We start from the raw sequence: 15,052 nt of genomic DNA, 5'->3' as shown, positions 1-15,052 counted from the left end.
CGGGCCTGGATAAATGGTTCACCAGAACCCTAAACGACCACTTCCTCTTAAAATCACGACTACGGGCCTGGATAAATGGTTCACCACAAGCCTAAACGACCACTTCCTCTTAAAATCACGACTACGGGCCTGGATAAATGGTTCACCAGAACCCTAAACGACCACTTCCTCTTAAAATCACGACTACGGGCCTGGATAAATGGTTCACCAGAACCCTAAACGACCACTTCCTCTTAAAATCACGACTACGGGCCTGGATAAATGGTTCACCACAACCCTAAACGACCACTTCCTCTTAAAATCACGACTACGGGCCTGGATAAATGGTTCACCAGAACCCTAAACGACCACTTCCTCTTAAAATCACGACTACGGGCCTGGATAAATGGTTCACCACAAGCCTAAACGACCACTTCCTCTTAAAATCACGACTACGGGCCTGGATAAATGGTTCACCACAACCCTAAACGACCACTTCCTCTTAAAATCACGACTACGGGCCTGGATAAATGGTTCACCACAACCCTAAACGACCACTTCCTCTTAAAATCACGACTACGGGCCTGGATAAATGGTTCACCACAACCCTAAACGACCACTTCCTCTTAAAATCACGACTACGGGCCTGGATAAATGGTTCACCACAAGCCTAAACGACCACTTCCTCTTAAAATCACGACTACGGGCCTGGATAAATGGTTCACCAGAACCCTAAACGACCACTTCCTCTTAAAATCACGACTACGGGCCTGGATAAATGGTTCACCACAACCCTAAACGACCACTTCCTCTTAAAATCACGACTACGGGCCTGGATAAATGGTTCACCACAACCCTAAACGACCACTTCCTCTTAAAATCACGACTACGGGCCTGGATAAATGGTTCACCAGAACCCTAAACGACCACTTCCTCTTAAAATCACGACTACGGGCCTGGATAAATGGTTCACCAGAACCCTAAACGACCACTTCCTCTTAAAATCACGACTACGGGCCTGGATAAATGGTTCACCACAAGCCTAAACGACCACTTCCTCTTAAAATCACGACTACGGGCCTGGATAAATGGTTCACCAGAACCCTAAACGACCACTTCCTCTTAAAATCACGACTACGGGCCTGGATAAATGGTTCACCACAAGCCTAAACGACCACTTCCTCTTAAAATCACGACTACGGGCCTGGATAAATGGTTCACCACAAGCCTAAACGACCACTTCCTCTTAAAATCACGACTACGGGCCTGGATAAATGGTTCACCAGAACCCTAAACGACCACTTCCTCTTAAAATCACGACTACGGGCCTGGATAAATGGTTCACCACAAGCCTAAACGACCACTTCCTCTTAAAATCACGACTACGGGCCTGGATAAATGGTTCACCAGAACCCTAAACGACCACTTCCTCTTAAAATCACGACTACGGGCCTGGATAAATGGTTCACCACAAGCCTAAACGACCACTTCCTCTTAAAATCACGACTACGGGCCTGGATAAATGGTTCACCAGAACCCTAAACGACCACTTCCTCTTAAAATCACGACTACGGGCCTGGATAAATGGTTCACCAGAACCCTAAACGACCACTTCCTCTTAAAATCACGACTACGGGCCTGGATAAATGGTTCACCACAACCCTAAACGACCACTTCCTCTTAAAATCACGACTACGGGCCTGGATAAATGGTTCACCACAACCCTAAACGACCACTTCCTCTTAAAATCACGACTACGGGCCTGGATAAATGGTTCACCACAAGCCTAAACGACCACTTCCTCTTAAAATCACGACTACGGGCCTGGATAAATGGTTCACCAGAACCCTAAACGACCACTTCCTCTTAAAATCACGACTACGGGCCTGGATAAATGGTTCACCACAACCCTAAACGACCACTTCCTCTTAAAATCACGACTACGGGCCTGGATAAATGGTTCACCACAACCCTAAACGACCACTTCCTCTTAAAATCACGACTACGGGCCTGGATAAATGGTTCACCACAAGCCTAAACGACCACTTCCTCTTAAAATCACGACTACGGGCCTGGATAAATGGTTCACCAGAACCCTAAACGACCACTTCCTCTTAAAATCACGACTACGGGCCTGGATAAATGGTTCACCACAACCCTAAACGACCACTTCCTCTTAAAATCACGACTACGGGCCTGGATAAATGGTTCACCAGAACCCTAAACGACCACTTCCTCTTAAAATCACGACTACGGGCCTGGATAAATGGTTCACCACAAGCCTAAACGACCACTTCCTCTTAAAATCACGACTACGGGCCTGGATAAATGGTTCACCAGAAAGCCCTAAACGACCACTTCCTCTTAAAATCACGACTACGGGCCTGGATAAATGGTTCACCACAACCCTAAACGACCACTTCCTCTTAAAATCACGACTACGGGCCTGGATAAATGGTTCACCACAAGCCTAAACGACCACTTCCTCTTAAAATCACGACTACGGGCCTGGATAAATGGTTCACCAGAACCCTAAACGACCACTTCCTCTTAAAATCACGACTACGGGCCTGGATAAATGGTTCACCACAAGCCTAAACGACCACTTCCTCTTAAAATCACGACTACGGGCCTGGATAAATGGTTCACCACAAGCCTAAACGACCACTTCCTCTTAAAATCACGACTACGGGCCTGGATAAATGGTTCACCAGAACCCTAAACGACCACTTCCTCTTAAAATCACGACTACGGGCCTGGATAAATGGTTCACCACAAGCCTAAACGACCACTTCCTCTTAAAATCACGACTACGGGCCTGGATAAATGGTTCACCACAAGCCTAAACGACCACTTCCTCTTAAAATCACGACTACGGGCCTGGATAAATGGTTCACCACAAGCCTAAACGACCACTTCCTCTTAAAATCACGACTACGGGCCTGGATAAATGGTTCACCAGAACCCTAAACGACCACTTCCTCTTAAAATCACGACTACGGGCCTGGATAAATGGTTCACCACAAGACCTAAACGACCACTTCCTCTTAAAATCACGACTACGGGCCTGGATAAATGGTTCACCACAAACGACCACTAAACGACCACTTCCTCTTAAAATCACGACTACGGGCCTGGATAAATGGTTCACCACGACTACGGGCTTGGAACCCTAAACGACCACTTCCTCTTAAAATCACGACTACGGGCCTGGATAAATGGTTCACCAGAACCCTAAACGACCACTTCCTCTTAAAATCACGACTACGGGCCTGGATAAATGGTTCACCACAAGCCTAAACGACCACTTCCGTTTCAATCAGCTGAAGACTGGCCCAGAAGTGGAAGACCTCACATAGCAACTACAGCACAAGATTGCTACATCCGGGTTCTGCACTTGTGTCACCGAACTGCCACAGCAACAAACACTGCTGGACGCATACCTGGTTTGAGAAGGGTGTCTGCACAAACCATTCGGAACCGACTTTGAGAAGCTGGTTTACGGGCTAGTAGACCGTATGTTGGCCCTGTCCTACGACGTCAACATTGACATTTCCATGTTCGCTGGTGCACAAATGTCACGTTTCCTTCTACAGCGACGTGATGGACGACATGTTTACAGACGTCGCAGTGAACGTTTTGCCAATATCTGCGTCGCCCAAGTTGACAGATTTGGTAGAGGGAGTATCATGATGTGGGGAGCCATCTCATACACCAGCAGAAGTGAACTTGTGTTCGTATAAGGCAACCCGACAGCTGTACGCTACCGTGATGAAATTCTTTGCCGTCGCATGCTTCCCATTTTGGATCAACAGAGAGAGCTCTTTCAGCAGGACAATGCCAGGCTGCACACGGCACGTGTAACAATGGATTTCTTACAGAATGAGAACATTAATGTGCTGCCATGGCAATCAAGATCACCAGATCTCAACCCCATTGAACATCTATGGGACGAACTGGACAGACGTGTACGCCAGCATCACCCGCAGCCTCAGACGCTTCCGCAACTGTCACGTGACCTGCAGGAAGAATGGGCTAGAATTCCACGTGCCCGGATTCAGAGACTCATTCGGTCTATACCAAGGAGATTTCGCGCAGTGATTGCTGCTGCTGGTGGCCACACAAAGTATTGATTTCAGTGTCCTCGTGTGACGCTGTTTGGTGTCATTCCATAGCAAGAACAATGTAACATACTCATGTCAAATTTGACTGTGATACGATCATAAATAACGAAATTATGCCACTTTGTATTAAAGAGATAATTCCATGAATATTTCACCTATGAGTTTCTTTTTGGACGAGTATATTTTCAGCCATTACTGGCTGTTTTACCATTAATTTATATAGTTATCAAAAGTTATAATTCTCTGCAAAACCAAGTGATGTTAATGTCTCTATTGACACGAATATGTTGAATTTGGTTTGGTTTGGTTGTTTGGGTTTTTTTTAATTACTCTCCACATATTGTTTACTGCTATTGAATATCATGCTAAGTGCAACATTTGGTCAGTTAGCTGCTCTTAATTAGCAGCAAGTAAACATTTTGTATGTACTTTCCTAGCCAGGAAGGCATCTACCACATTTGATATACCAGTTGCACACAGAAGGGCCGAAGTTGCAAAACCTGTTTTTGTCTTACACATATATTAACAATGCTTTGACAGCTGCATTTAATAAAAACATGCTTTGAAAATTGACCTTGGTTGCCTCTTGTCAAATCTATTGACAGGAACTGATCCTCCAACATATTACCTCTCAAACAGTCTCTCTTGCTACTTTGCTACATCCCACTGCAAACCACAAACACTTGCCTTAATGCTTTTACATCAATTTGTATTAAACTGAAACTAGTTTTTCTTACAAGCTGACGGGTAAAAGGAAATATTTATGATTATTCAACTTCATCTGTTGATGGATTTCCACCACAGTGCTAGAGATGCCCCAAACAGCAACAATAAACTATAAAAACAGAAAACGCATTTTGCTGTACCGTTTATTTCCATGTTATGATCACAAAATTGAAAAATTGAGCAAGCTTCTATCAATAAGATTTATATAGTGGAAACATTCAATTATGTCGTTTCAAATGCCGTTCTCATCGCAATGAAAAGAAAAATCTTACAATTCATTAAAACTTGGTATATCTTGTTCAGGAACCACATGGAGTTGCAGTGGTTACCCGATTCTAAACTTTACTTATTTTTCTCCATTTTACTTTTAAAATTTTAACAACTAAAATAAAAGACAGTCTATCGGAACTTTAAAAACATAATGTAGTTTTAAAATTTTAATTAAATTGATACCATTTTCAACAACAATAAAATGAAACATTTGGGGTTAGAACTATTACAATATAAACTGTATAAATAATTAAGTCTTTTTTTTAAGTATGCATAAACTTAAAAAGATAATTTAAAGAATCATTTGATCCTAGCACAGGGGGTACAAGGCAAACTTGTTACAAATAGTGGACTCATAAAATGACTTCTGTGCATAAGTAACGAGTTGCATGGTGAACATACTGGACGGAGAAGTGTAATCATATTAAGCACATTAATAACAAAGTGATGTAATAATTCACACAACAAGCTGCATAAAAATAATTATCAACAAATTTCTGAAGTACATCTGAAGTATTCCTGGACTTTTGTAACTGATACAACCCCCAAAAGGTTGTTTATTATTCCAATTTTATGAACATTTTTAAAAGTATGATATTCAGACAGTATTGTTACAACTGTTTGTAATATTTTAACAGATCTTTTGTACATTTACATTTTGAAATGGTTTTAACATGGTAAGAAAATACAATCCTAGAAAGCAGTCTCTAAATCATTAAATGGTGGCAATTTCAGCAGCAGTATATTAAATAACTGCACACAAAACATTGTAAAGTGCATTTATCTTTATTTTAAAAAAATATTTTATTATGAGAATATTATCAATCAAGCTCAGTTTAAGAATAATTAAAAATGCCATGAATATTAAGCTATAGCAATAGTTAAAAAATCGTAAACCTATGAGAGTTAGTTTTATGCAACCAGTGTAGAGTTCACTCTCCTAGACTAATAAATGGCTATATTATATGTTCAAGTAGTTGATAACAGCTGTACAAAAATAACTGCAAAGATTTTAAAATACTATGGACGGATAAAACCTTTGGTAAAATGAGATGTATTTCAGCATTTTGACAAATGATAATAAATACAACTTATCTACAAAAACTAATATACAATACATTAGAGTCCATTCTTTAACACTGTACATATGGATTAGGCATGGACAGACATAAGAACAGATAGCACTTGCACTAACTCCAATATAATATTATATATACAACTGTCAACTATATATATATATATATATATATATATGCGCATCACACAACTAGATTAAAGCAAAGTGCTGCATTCATAATACGGTGACCAGTCTGAACTAATTTAGACCAGTTTTTCTATGTGAAAATAAACTGCACCAATTTCAAATAAAACTAAACAAGTCAAAGATTAAAATTATGCATGCTTAAAAGAAATACAATTTTCTAAATTTAATATTTATTTTAAAAAATCAATAAATCAATGCCCCCACCCCAATTTAAAAATTATTTTTTGGGGTAAATGCATGTACACATGGTGGGTAGGTTACAAAATTCTAACATCCTACCATTTTTTATAATCACCAGTGTGCTTAAAAATAACTTTGTAACTACATCACAAAGATTGTTTTAAGTTTATAAATCACAAAATGTACTTAACTTGTTTTATAAAAAGGATTAAATCAACTAAACCAATATGGCTTGCATGCTAAGTTTAGCCTCAACCGTGCCAATCTCCCTTTATGAAGGAAAATTCCAAAATACAAAATTGAGACAATTTAAGTACAAAGTAGTATTTTTGGCACCATCAACGTCTGTTCAACCCTCATCAGTACTTACAGACAGGTCTGACAATGGTTCTGTAGTCTTGTATGTATGGTAATAGGTCAAAGAAACACTAATTAAATTTGTTTTGCAGATTTTATGGAAGAATTCAGTACAAAAACAAATTATACATTTTCAGCAAACTTTCAAATAAAACAAATTTTAACATTTGTCTTGAACCTAGATTACATATTACTTTTTGAAGTATCAAGTGAGGTTTTCATCTAAGAATTGATAATTCCCACTAAGCTGATTGTTTACTCTATTGTGTGTTATACTGCATAAATAAGTGCGGGTATACAATAATGAAAACCAATATTAGTTAAAAAGGTACAAAAACACACCCATATTTGCCTTTATGTGATTGTTAAGTGCTTTGCTGTCTTTTTTTTTTTTTTTTTATAATTTTTTTAATCTGTAGAATTATGGATGCTAAGTGGATTGTGAAAAAGGCAACAATTTAACAAATATTCCAGTTATAAAAAAAACCCAAATACAATATATCTGATGTTCCTCCATAACAGTAAGATGTTCACAAAGTATACAACAATCAATGAACTATACTGTCGTGCTCTTCAAAAACATTTACAGTAAGTAGGCTATGTGACATGGTCAAAATATAAAAATAACACATAAATGCACACATAAAATATATATGCCACGTCATAGGATCCAACAAATATTATCTTTCAGGTGTATATTAATAAAACTACATTTTACTGAATTAAAATTTTACTTAAGTGGCAAAGATTTTTTCTTTTTTTTAAATGCTACAAGGCACACATTAAAAGTCCACAGTTCTTATATGCATACACGACAACAAAGTAGATATAGTCTTTATTATTTTAACTTCACAATAACCCTATACGCAATAGTTGTTCCATAAAAACTACTGTGGTGAGATATGTAGGTACAGAACTATGTTAAAACATGGATTTAAAAATGTACAAGTCATTCACGTTTAAGTATTACATATGTACCAGTTGTAGATTATGAGCTATAAATAGTGAGAAATGACTGAATGCAAAGTGTATCAGTTATGTATCCAGAGATGCAGAGTTTAGGTTATTTACAAAGGTGGGTTTTTTTTTTCAAAAACCAACAATTGCTTGTAAATCAGCCATCAGTATTTTTTGTTTAAAATCTTACAATATTGTCTTGACACCGATACTGGACGGACATGTACCGGTTTCAAAAAGTAGATATACTGACAAGGGAAAAAAAAATGTTATGTTAATAAAAAGTAAAAATATGTAATTTAAAAAATAATAAAATAAATGAATCAGTTATTTTTATTTCAATAACATGATGAATTTACGAAAACAAAAAACCCAACCTGTTTAAACCAATGTGCATAAATACAATGATAGTTAATGGTAAAGGAGGATACTAAAGACAGGACCCCTATGTTGTGGTAATAGTGCTGTGAATTAAATGTAAAAGCTACATGCATATTAATACCTCACTGTGCCTGAGGGTTCAAGTCAAAACCTAATAGAACCACACACATTTTTAATCCCCGTAACACCCAACTTGGGACACGTCTGAATTTTAAGTGGATGTCAGCATGTATCGAAGGTGAGATCTGTATATTAGAAAAACCTTGTGTTGCAAATGTAAACTGTATGATTATGGACAGCCTATGAATATGAGATTAGCTCCCTTTACAGATTAGCTTAAAAAACGTAAACAAAGATCGGAAAAGGAATAAGAGTCAATAAAATAATTATTAAATGAGATGAAGGCACGCCTACCAAAATAATCCTGTGCTGTGAGTTAGGCTCACCTTGTCAACTAGCAAATGAACATGAGCAATATATATATATACACACACTTAAAAGTGGAGAGCGAAGATGTCGGTGAAAATGAAAACTTTCAAAATATATGTATTGTATGTCAAAATATACTATTATAAGTTTATTTAACATGTGAATTTCACCTTAAAACAACAGTTATACATCAAACGAGTTAACAAGTTTGCCAGTGTCGGACATTATAACATATATTCAGTGTTTACACTAGCAATCGGTTACATCAATATATAAATAAATAAATTTTCCACTCATATCTATACAATTGTACATGTACGAAGTTATCAGCACACCTATTCAGTAATATATACACAACAGCAACCTTTACATCCATATGTACTATAAACACTCCCGATGGGACTATTTCATGATTAATTACAATCCAAAGCAAATAAGCAAAGCCATGTAATTAATCTATGTGAGCTTAAATGACTAACACACACATACGCTATAAATAATACCAATGAATAATAAATAAGATCTCCTTTGACCTGGGCTGACAGCCTCATCTCCTGTAGGGATGCGTGCCCACTGCATTGTGCTTGAATGTTATTTGAAGATGAGTCGGAGAACATTTATACAGTGACAATTAACTAGCTGTCTTCCAATGACAACATATACACGCCCACTGTAACAAGTAGCAATGGGATGTATTGGTATCATGTTGTAATAACTTTAAGTGGATAGCAGTCTTGCCAATACAGTAATATGAACATGTGAAAAACAAAATCCAACTTGAATGATGTACATGAAACGGTGTCACTGTGATCACAGCATTGCAATGACGTAGATAACAATATCACAGATATGCATTCATAATGTCTAAAAAAAAGACAACAATAGACAATGGCTTTGTGTACATAAGAGACAAAACAAGCAAAACATGAATTATCTTAACACCTGAGCTTTCTTTTGCCCGTAAAAAAGATAAATGATAAAGTAACAAGACGGAACATTTGGTAATAAAAATGTAGATATTATTTTCCACCGAAGATATTTCAAGAGACATAGTTTAAAGGTTTCAATACAGTATTATATCTCAGATGTACTTCCATTAGAAGTCAATGTGGTATAAACCTGTGTTGAACAGATTGTAAGCGATACTGTAGCTAAATTAAATGTCACCTCTAGCAAATAATCTCCAGTTTATACTCGCCACATATCACTGCTTGTAGATTTCAAAACATTCACACTCCTTTCTTCCAATTACCTTACTTTAACCCTCCTAGTAAAGTGTACATTTCAATATTGGTAAATGTTTTTTTCATTCTTCATTAGAACATCAACAGTCTTGAGTTAGTAGATCATGTAACTATAGTTATCATTGGAATGATGGAGTGAAAACAAATATGATGCTATGAATTTTAAATATATCTGTTGTCTCCATGTGTTTCTAAAATTGTAAATGGTTCATGATACACACTTAAAGTTTATGACACATACAGACATTAAAATTTAATCAGTTCAAGGTACAGCAATTTAGAACCAATATTTGTTGTTTGGTTTTACCACCACAGCAGTGTTATTACATTTGTCCTTGTGTGTGTGTAAATCAAATAAGAAATTTTTAATTAATGCGTCCTTTACATCAGATGTTGATAAATTACGGGTTATACTCAAACCTATGATAAATAAAAGCCACAGTGCATTTAGCATCTAATGAATCTGCTACCGACAAGCAAGGTACACAAGATGTATGTAGTGTTAACGCCTTTCTATGTAATCTTGCAACAGCTGGAGTTGTCTCGTTGTGACTCCAGGAACAGAGTTTGCCTTGTCGAGAAGAGCCGGGCCCATGTGTTTGTGCAGGACGTTCACAAGAGCCGCTATGGAGTTGTGAAGATCTCCGCTGTTGTTCGCTGTTCCAAGCAGGTGCCACAGTAACGGCAACACGTGCAGTACAATCTGCTTCGGTTTCTTCTGATACACACAGTCCACCAAGTCTGAAACAAAATAGTGTATCATTAGACCCGTTATTGATATCTTTAACACTTTGCTGCAACCCCACACAAGGGCCATTTCAGAATCGATCACACTAGGTGGGTGGGAGGGACAGCCGTTTCAGAATCGATCACACTAGGTGGGTGGGAGGCACAGCAAATACAGGCCCTTGGATTTCACGGAAATTATCGTTTCCAGTACGTGGCGGTAAAATCACAGAACCAAAATTTTATTTTCCTATAATTATTATATCTAGTACGACTATTCAACGAAAATACTAATATATATATATATATATATATGCAATTATTAAAAAAAAAAAAGTTTCCGATGGGTTCCCATGATCACAAGGCACGGAACCGAAAAGGTGTTTCCCATGAAATTTGAAATCCTATGGCCTGCAGTTCTTATTCAGGCCTCTAAAAATTGCGACATCAATCAATTCATTTGTGCATCACTTGTGCAAATCTAGGGTGTTTTTTTTTTTTAAGTTCATGCATTAAATTTAGGACACTATTTACAATCATGATGGGTTATGAAAAAATTGAAATGGCTTACCCAAATTTATTTTGATTAACAGTTTACATAAATGTTCAATTCTCCCAAGCCTGTTAATTTATGTTTGCTGGGTCTTTAACATCTTTCACCCAATATATAAACAATTTAAAGAACACTTCATTTAGTGGTGGGTATATTTATATAAACAAAATTGCCTCCACCTAACTGATCAGTTCTAATTCCTAACAGCTTATTATTAATTCTTAATAAAACATATCTGGTACTAATATGTTACAAAACAATAAATGAAAAAAAATCAGGGTCGAAAATGTGTGTGACTTGAGGAACTTTTACAAAAAAATGTTTAATATTTAGTCTAACACTCAAACAATAGCCATTAATCAGCTATTTTAATGTTTGTAATCACAAGATAAAATAATAGCCTAATCTCAAAAAAGAATATCAACAATCATCTAGATTTGCAAAACCGTTCCTTCACTTACATGCAACCTTTAACACCATGTCGGACTTGCTGCGAGCATTGGCATTCAGAGCTTGATTCGAAAAAGGATTAATAAGGAGGACAGGATCTAAAGAAGAAATAAAAATACTGTTTTGCAATTCCATTACGGAGATATTAAAATACTGCTGTACAAAAATAAAGAAGACAGAATTTTATATATATATATATATCATCACTGAAGCAGATAGTGAACCAATTTCAACACCAGTTTAACAAACAAAACAGGAAAGATAACATTAAAAATAAGTCATATAATGTAAATTTCCTAATGAATTAAGTTTTATATGAAATGCTCAATTTGGCAGTCAGAATTCAGTAACAACTATTCTTAAAATTCCAATTAAAAAAAAAACTGGAACAGAAGCCCTACAATGGTTAGTGAAAATATCTCCACCATTGTTCTCAGAGCACTGCATAAATTGCATATACACTACACTGGGTACACGTGCCTGTACTAACATCCGCCACCTTTGATTCTACTGACACCACCTGAAGGTTGGCAATTGTCAGATTCAACTAAGCAACATCAACTCGGAAACAACAATGCACCTTTTATCAATTTTCCTACTTGAATAAATACACTATTTGAAATATAACAGAAAATAGCAGTGGCATGTTTTAAAATGTTAATGTTCTGAATCACAATCCAAATATGACATTTTATTTATTTAACCCCCCTCTCCGATTTAATCTCCTGAATCTAGACACATAATCAAAACCTACTAGAAACAAAAGAGAGAACTTACAATAACCTATTAACAGCATCTTTAATGTCTTATGATATTCTTACCCAAATATTCAATTAATGTTTGAAGGATATCGCTTGCCAGGTTGTAGATGTCGGTGTTTTTCGACGACAGGTTTGGTACAACATGACTGACCACCAGGCTGATGACAGCGCCGAGATAATCCTTCAGTAGGGGGATGATGCCCTGCATCACCTCCAGGGCATGGCGATTTACCTTGCTGTTCGCATCCTGCAGTCGTGGGAGAAATCGGTCAAAGATCTGCAACAAAACAAGCAATAAACACACAAATGACATTTAATTTGACCACACTGTAACATCAACTTGAAACAATGAAGGAAGGAAGAAACACCACCTCAGCCAAACAGGGATACATGATGAGATTTCTGCTTCCTTGGGGTACCAGGTTCAGGAAAGTGTTTCACTGACGGAGAGCCCATCCACAGGTTGGATGGTGTCCCCTGCATAATACAACAAAACTTTGTTATCTTCATGTTGTAGGGACCAAACCAACAACTGTGAGATATTGGTGGTTCAAAATAAACATAGCAATTGCTGGTGAAAATCAGGCTATAGAACAATTTTTGACCTCAGGGTATCCTGTGTTCTTGACATTTACCAAAATAACAATTTAACTATACTTTCTTGTAATTCAAATAAAAAATTTCCCCTGCTTACAATTTATTATTTCCCCAGATGTTTCATGTCTTGCCACACTCAATATTTTATTTTCCCATTTATTTTATTTTATTTACAATATTTTTCCTACTTGTACAACAATGATTTCCAATATCCACAATCTAAAATTTCTGTCTGCTTGAAATGTACTAGTTAGTTAGATATGTTTTTCCACATACTATATATTATTTTCCTGTTTATTTTATTACATTTGCCATGTTTTCCCTACCTTTACAATGTGGTTTCCAACATCACCAGGATTGGACTGACAAATGTCCTGTAAATCTGAGATCCCTTGATCACGCTCTTTCCAGTCTGTTGCCGACATCTTGGCCATTATCTGCTTGATCTCTTCCATTGTATTTTCATCAGTTCGATTCATAGGTCGACGTTTTGGCACCGGAGTAGTTGTGACACTTTCAACGGAACTAAATAGATAAAGTTTTTAAAATCTGACGATCATGAATGTTGTAACATAATAATGAATGTATAGTGTCAGTAATATATAGTGTTTAACTTAGTTTGAAGACACTGCAAAATCAGTACTCTAAAGGGAAAGGTTTTCAATGAATGAATGAATGAATGTTTAACCACACTCCCATAGCTGCCAACATTTAAAAACGGGAAAGAGTAATCATTTTCGCGTGAATTGTGACCCGTCGTATAAACCCTTTTGCTGTGTAAAATATCCAGATATTTGTTTATGAATTGTTTTATCGCTGGCCTCAACAATGTCCTGGTGTTTCTTCGTTTTGATGTGCCTTTGGCAATCATTTTTCCTGCCATGGGCAACAGAAAAATCAACACGACTAAGTGCAAAATGCAGTAGTATTACTAACAGAACTGGCCTTCAAAACAGGCCACTCATTGCTGTAGTCCTGTTTATACTTCTGTACTACTTTTGGCTTTTTCTGAGCTTTGCACAGTTCATATGGCTCTGATCGTTTGCGTTTTTTCGACATCTTTACAAAATGGCGTCGTTTCACAAGCTACGTCTATTCCGAAGGGTGTTGCGCGCGCAAAAAAAACTTCTGTACGCATTTGCGGCTAGTTGGGCGAGTCCAATTTATGTGATTCGTAGGGGTGGTAGGTTATTAAAAAAAAAAAACCCCAAAAACTGGAAAACGCGGATTTGCCGTAATCTTTCACATTACGGGCGTAATGGCGTAATAAGAGATGGAAAATCGTAATGATTCCGCATAAATCGTAATGGTTGGCAGCCCTGCACTCCAGCACAAATATACACATCGGCTATTGGGTGTCACAAATGGTAAGTATATGAAAGGTTTTCAATGAATACAACAACAGATTATGTTTATCCAAGTTTACATATATTTGTCTCGAAAGATGGTAACTGGCCAGGGGTGGGGAAAAGCCCGTTTCTCCCGGTCTGGGACCGATTCTCGATCTCTGAGACCGAATTTATTTTTTAAAAACGTGTTTGACGGTCCCACTTTTGTCATTCTTGTCGGTCCGAACCACCTGTCCATTTCTATTATTGGAACAAATTCTTATCCGTCAAGTGGACCCGCCTGCCCAGACATCGGTATCTCATGCATGATTTAAAATAATAAATAAATAGTGGTCAGTATAGCTTGTGTTTCAGACGTCTGTGATTTTAAAGTCTCCCTAAGTATATATCGTCAGTCACTGAAGTTGGACCTACAGTAGTGTCAATCCACAGCCACTAGGCTAGACATTAATTTTGTCAAAGTTGCTGAGCCAGTCAAGAGATAAAACAGACGTTAACAATAACACCATTCTTGGTGAGAGAGCCATCAAGGTATTACACTCCAATTAAAACAAAGGACCCAGAGTTTGCAACTGGTTACAATCAACACCTGTCAACACCTATGTATGGAGCTTTGTCGGGTCGAGTGTCCCTGTCGGAAGCAAGAGACTTTTGTGCAATACAAACTGCTTGAAATAGCATAAAATATACTGAAATAATCAATAA

The 15,052-nt window shown here is 37.3% G+C and overlaps 1 protein-coding gene across 5 annotated transcripts in view; it reads right to left on the bottom strand.

Annotated features, from left to right (window-relative positions):
* Positions 1-4,958: 4,958 nt before the first annotated feature.
* The window catches only part of LOC121371516 (TOG array regulator of axonemal microtubules protein 1-like), an 86,916-nt gene continuing 76,822 nt past the window's right edge, over positions 4,959-15,052 (bottom strand). For all 5 annotated transcript variants that reach the window (XM_041497457.1, XM_041497461.1, XM_041497459.1 and 2 more), the window contains 4 exons: positions 13,325-13,523; positions 12,462-12,678; positions 11,652-11,738; positions 4,959-10,652 (listed from right to left, as the gene is read on the bottom strand). In XM_041497457.1, coding sequence (XP_041353391.1) covers positions 10,414-10,652; positions 11,652-11,738; positions 12,462-12,678; positions 13,325-13,523 — 742 coding nt within the window. In that variant the 3' untranslated portion in view covers positions 4,959-10,413. The remainder of the gene's footprint in view (positions 10,653-11,651; positions 11,739-12,461; positions 12,679-13,324; positions 13,524-15,052) is intronic.

The sequence above is a fragment of the Gigantopelta aegis genome, chromosome 4 (assembly GCF_016097555.1).
Source record: "Gigantopelta aegis isolate Gae_Host chromosome 4, Gae_host_genome, whole genome shotgun sequence".
NCBI lineage: Eukaryota > Metazoa > Mollusca > Gastropoda > Neomphalida > Peltospiridae > Gigantopelta > Gigantopelta aegis.
This window is presented reverse-complemented; position numbering and strand designations above follow the sequence as displayed.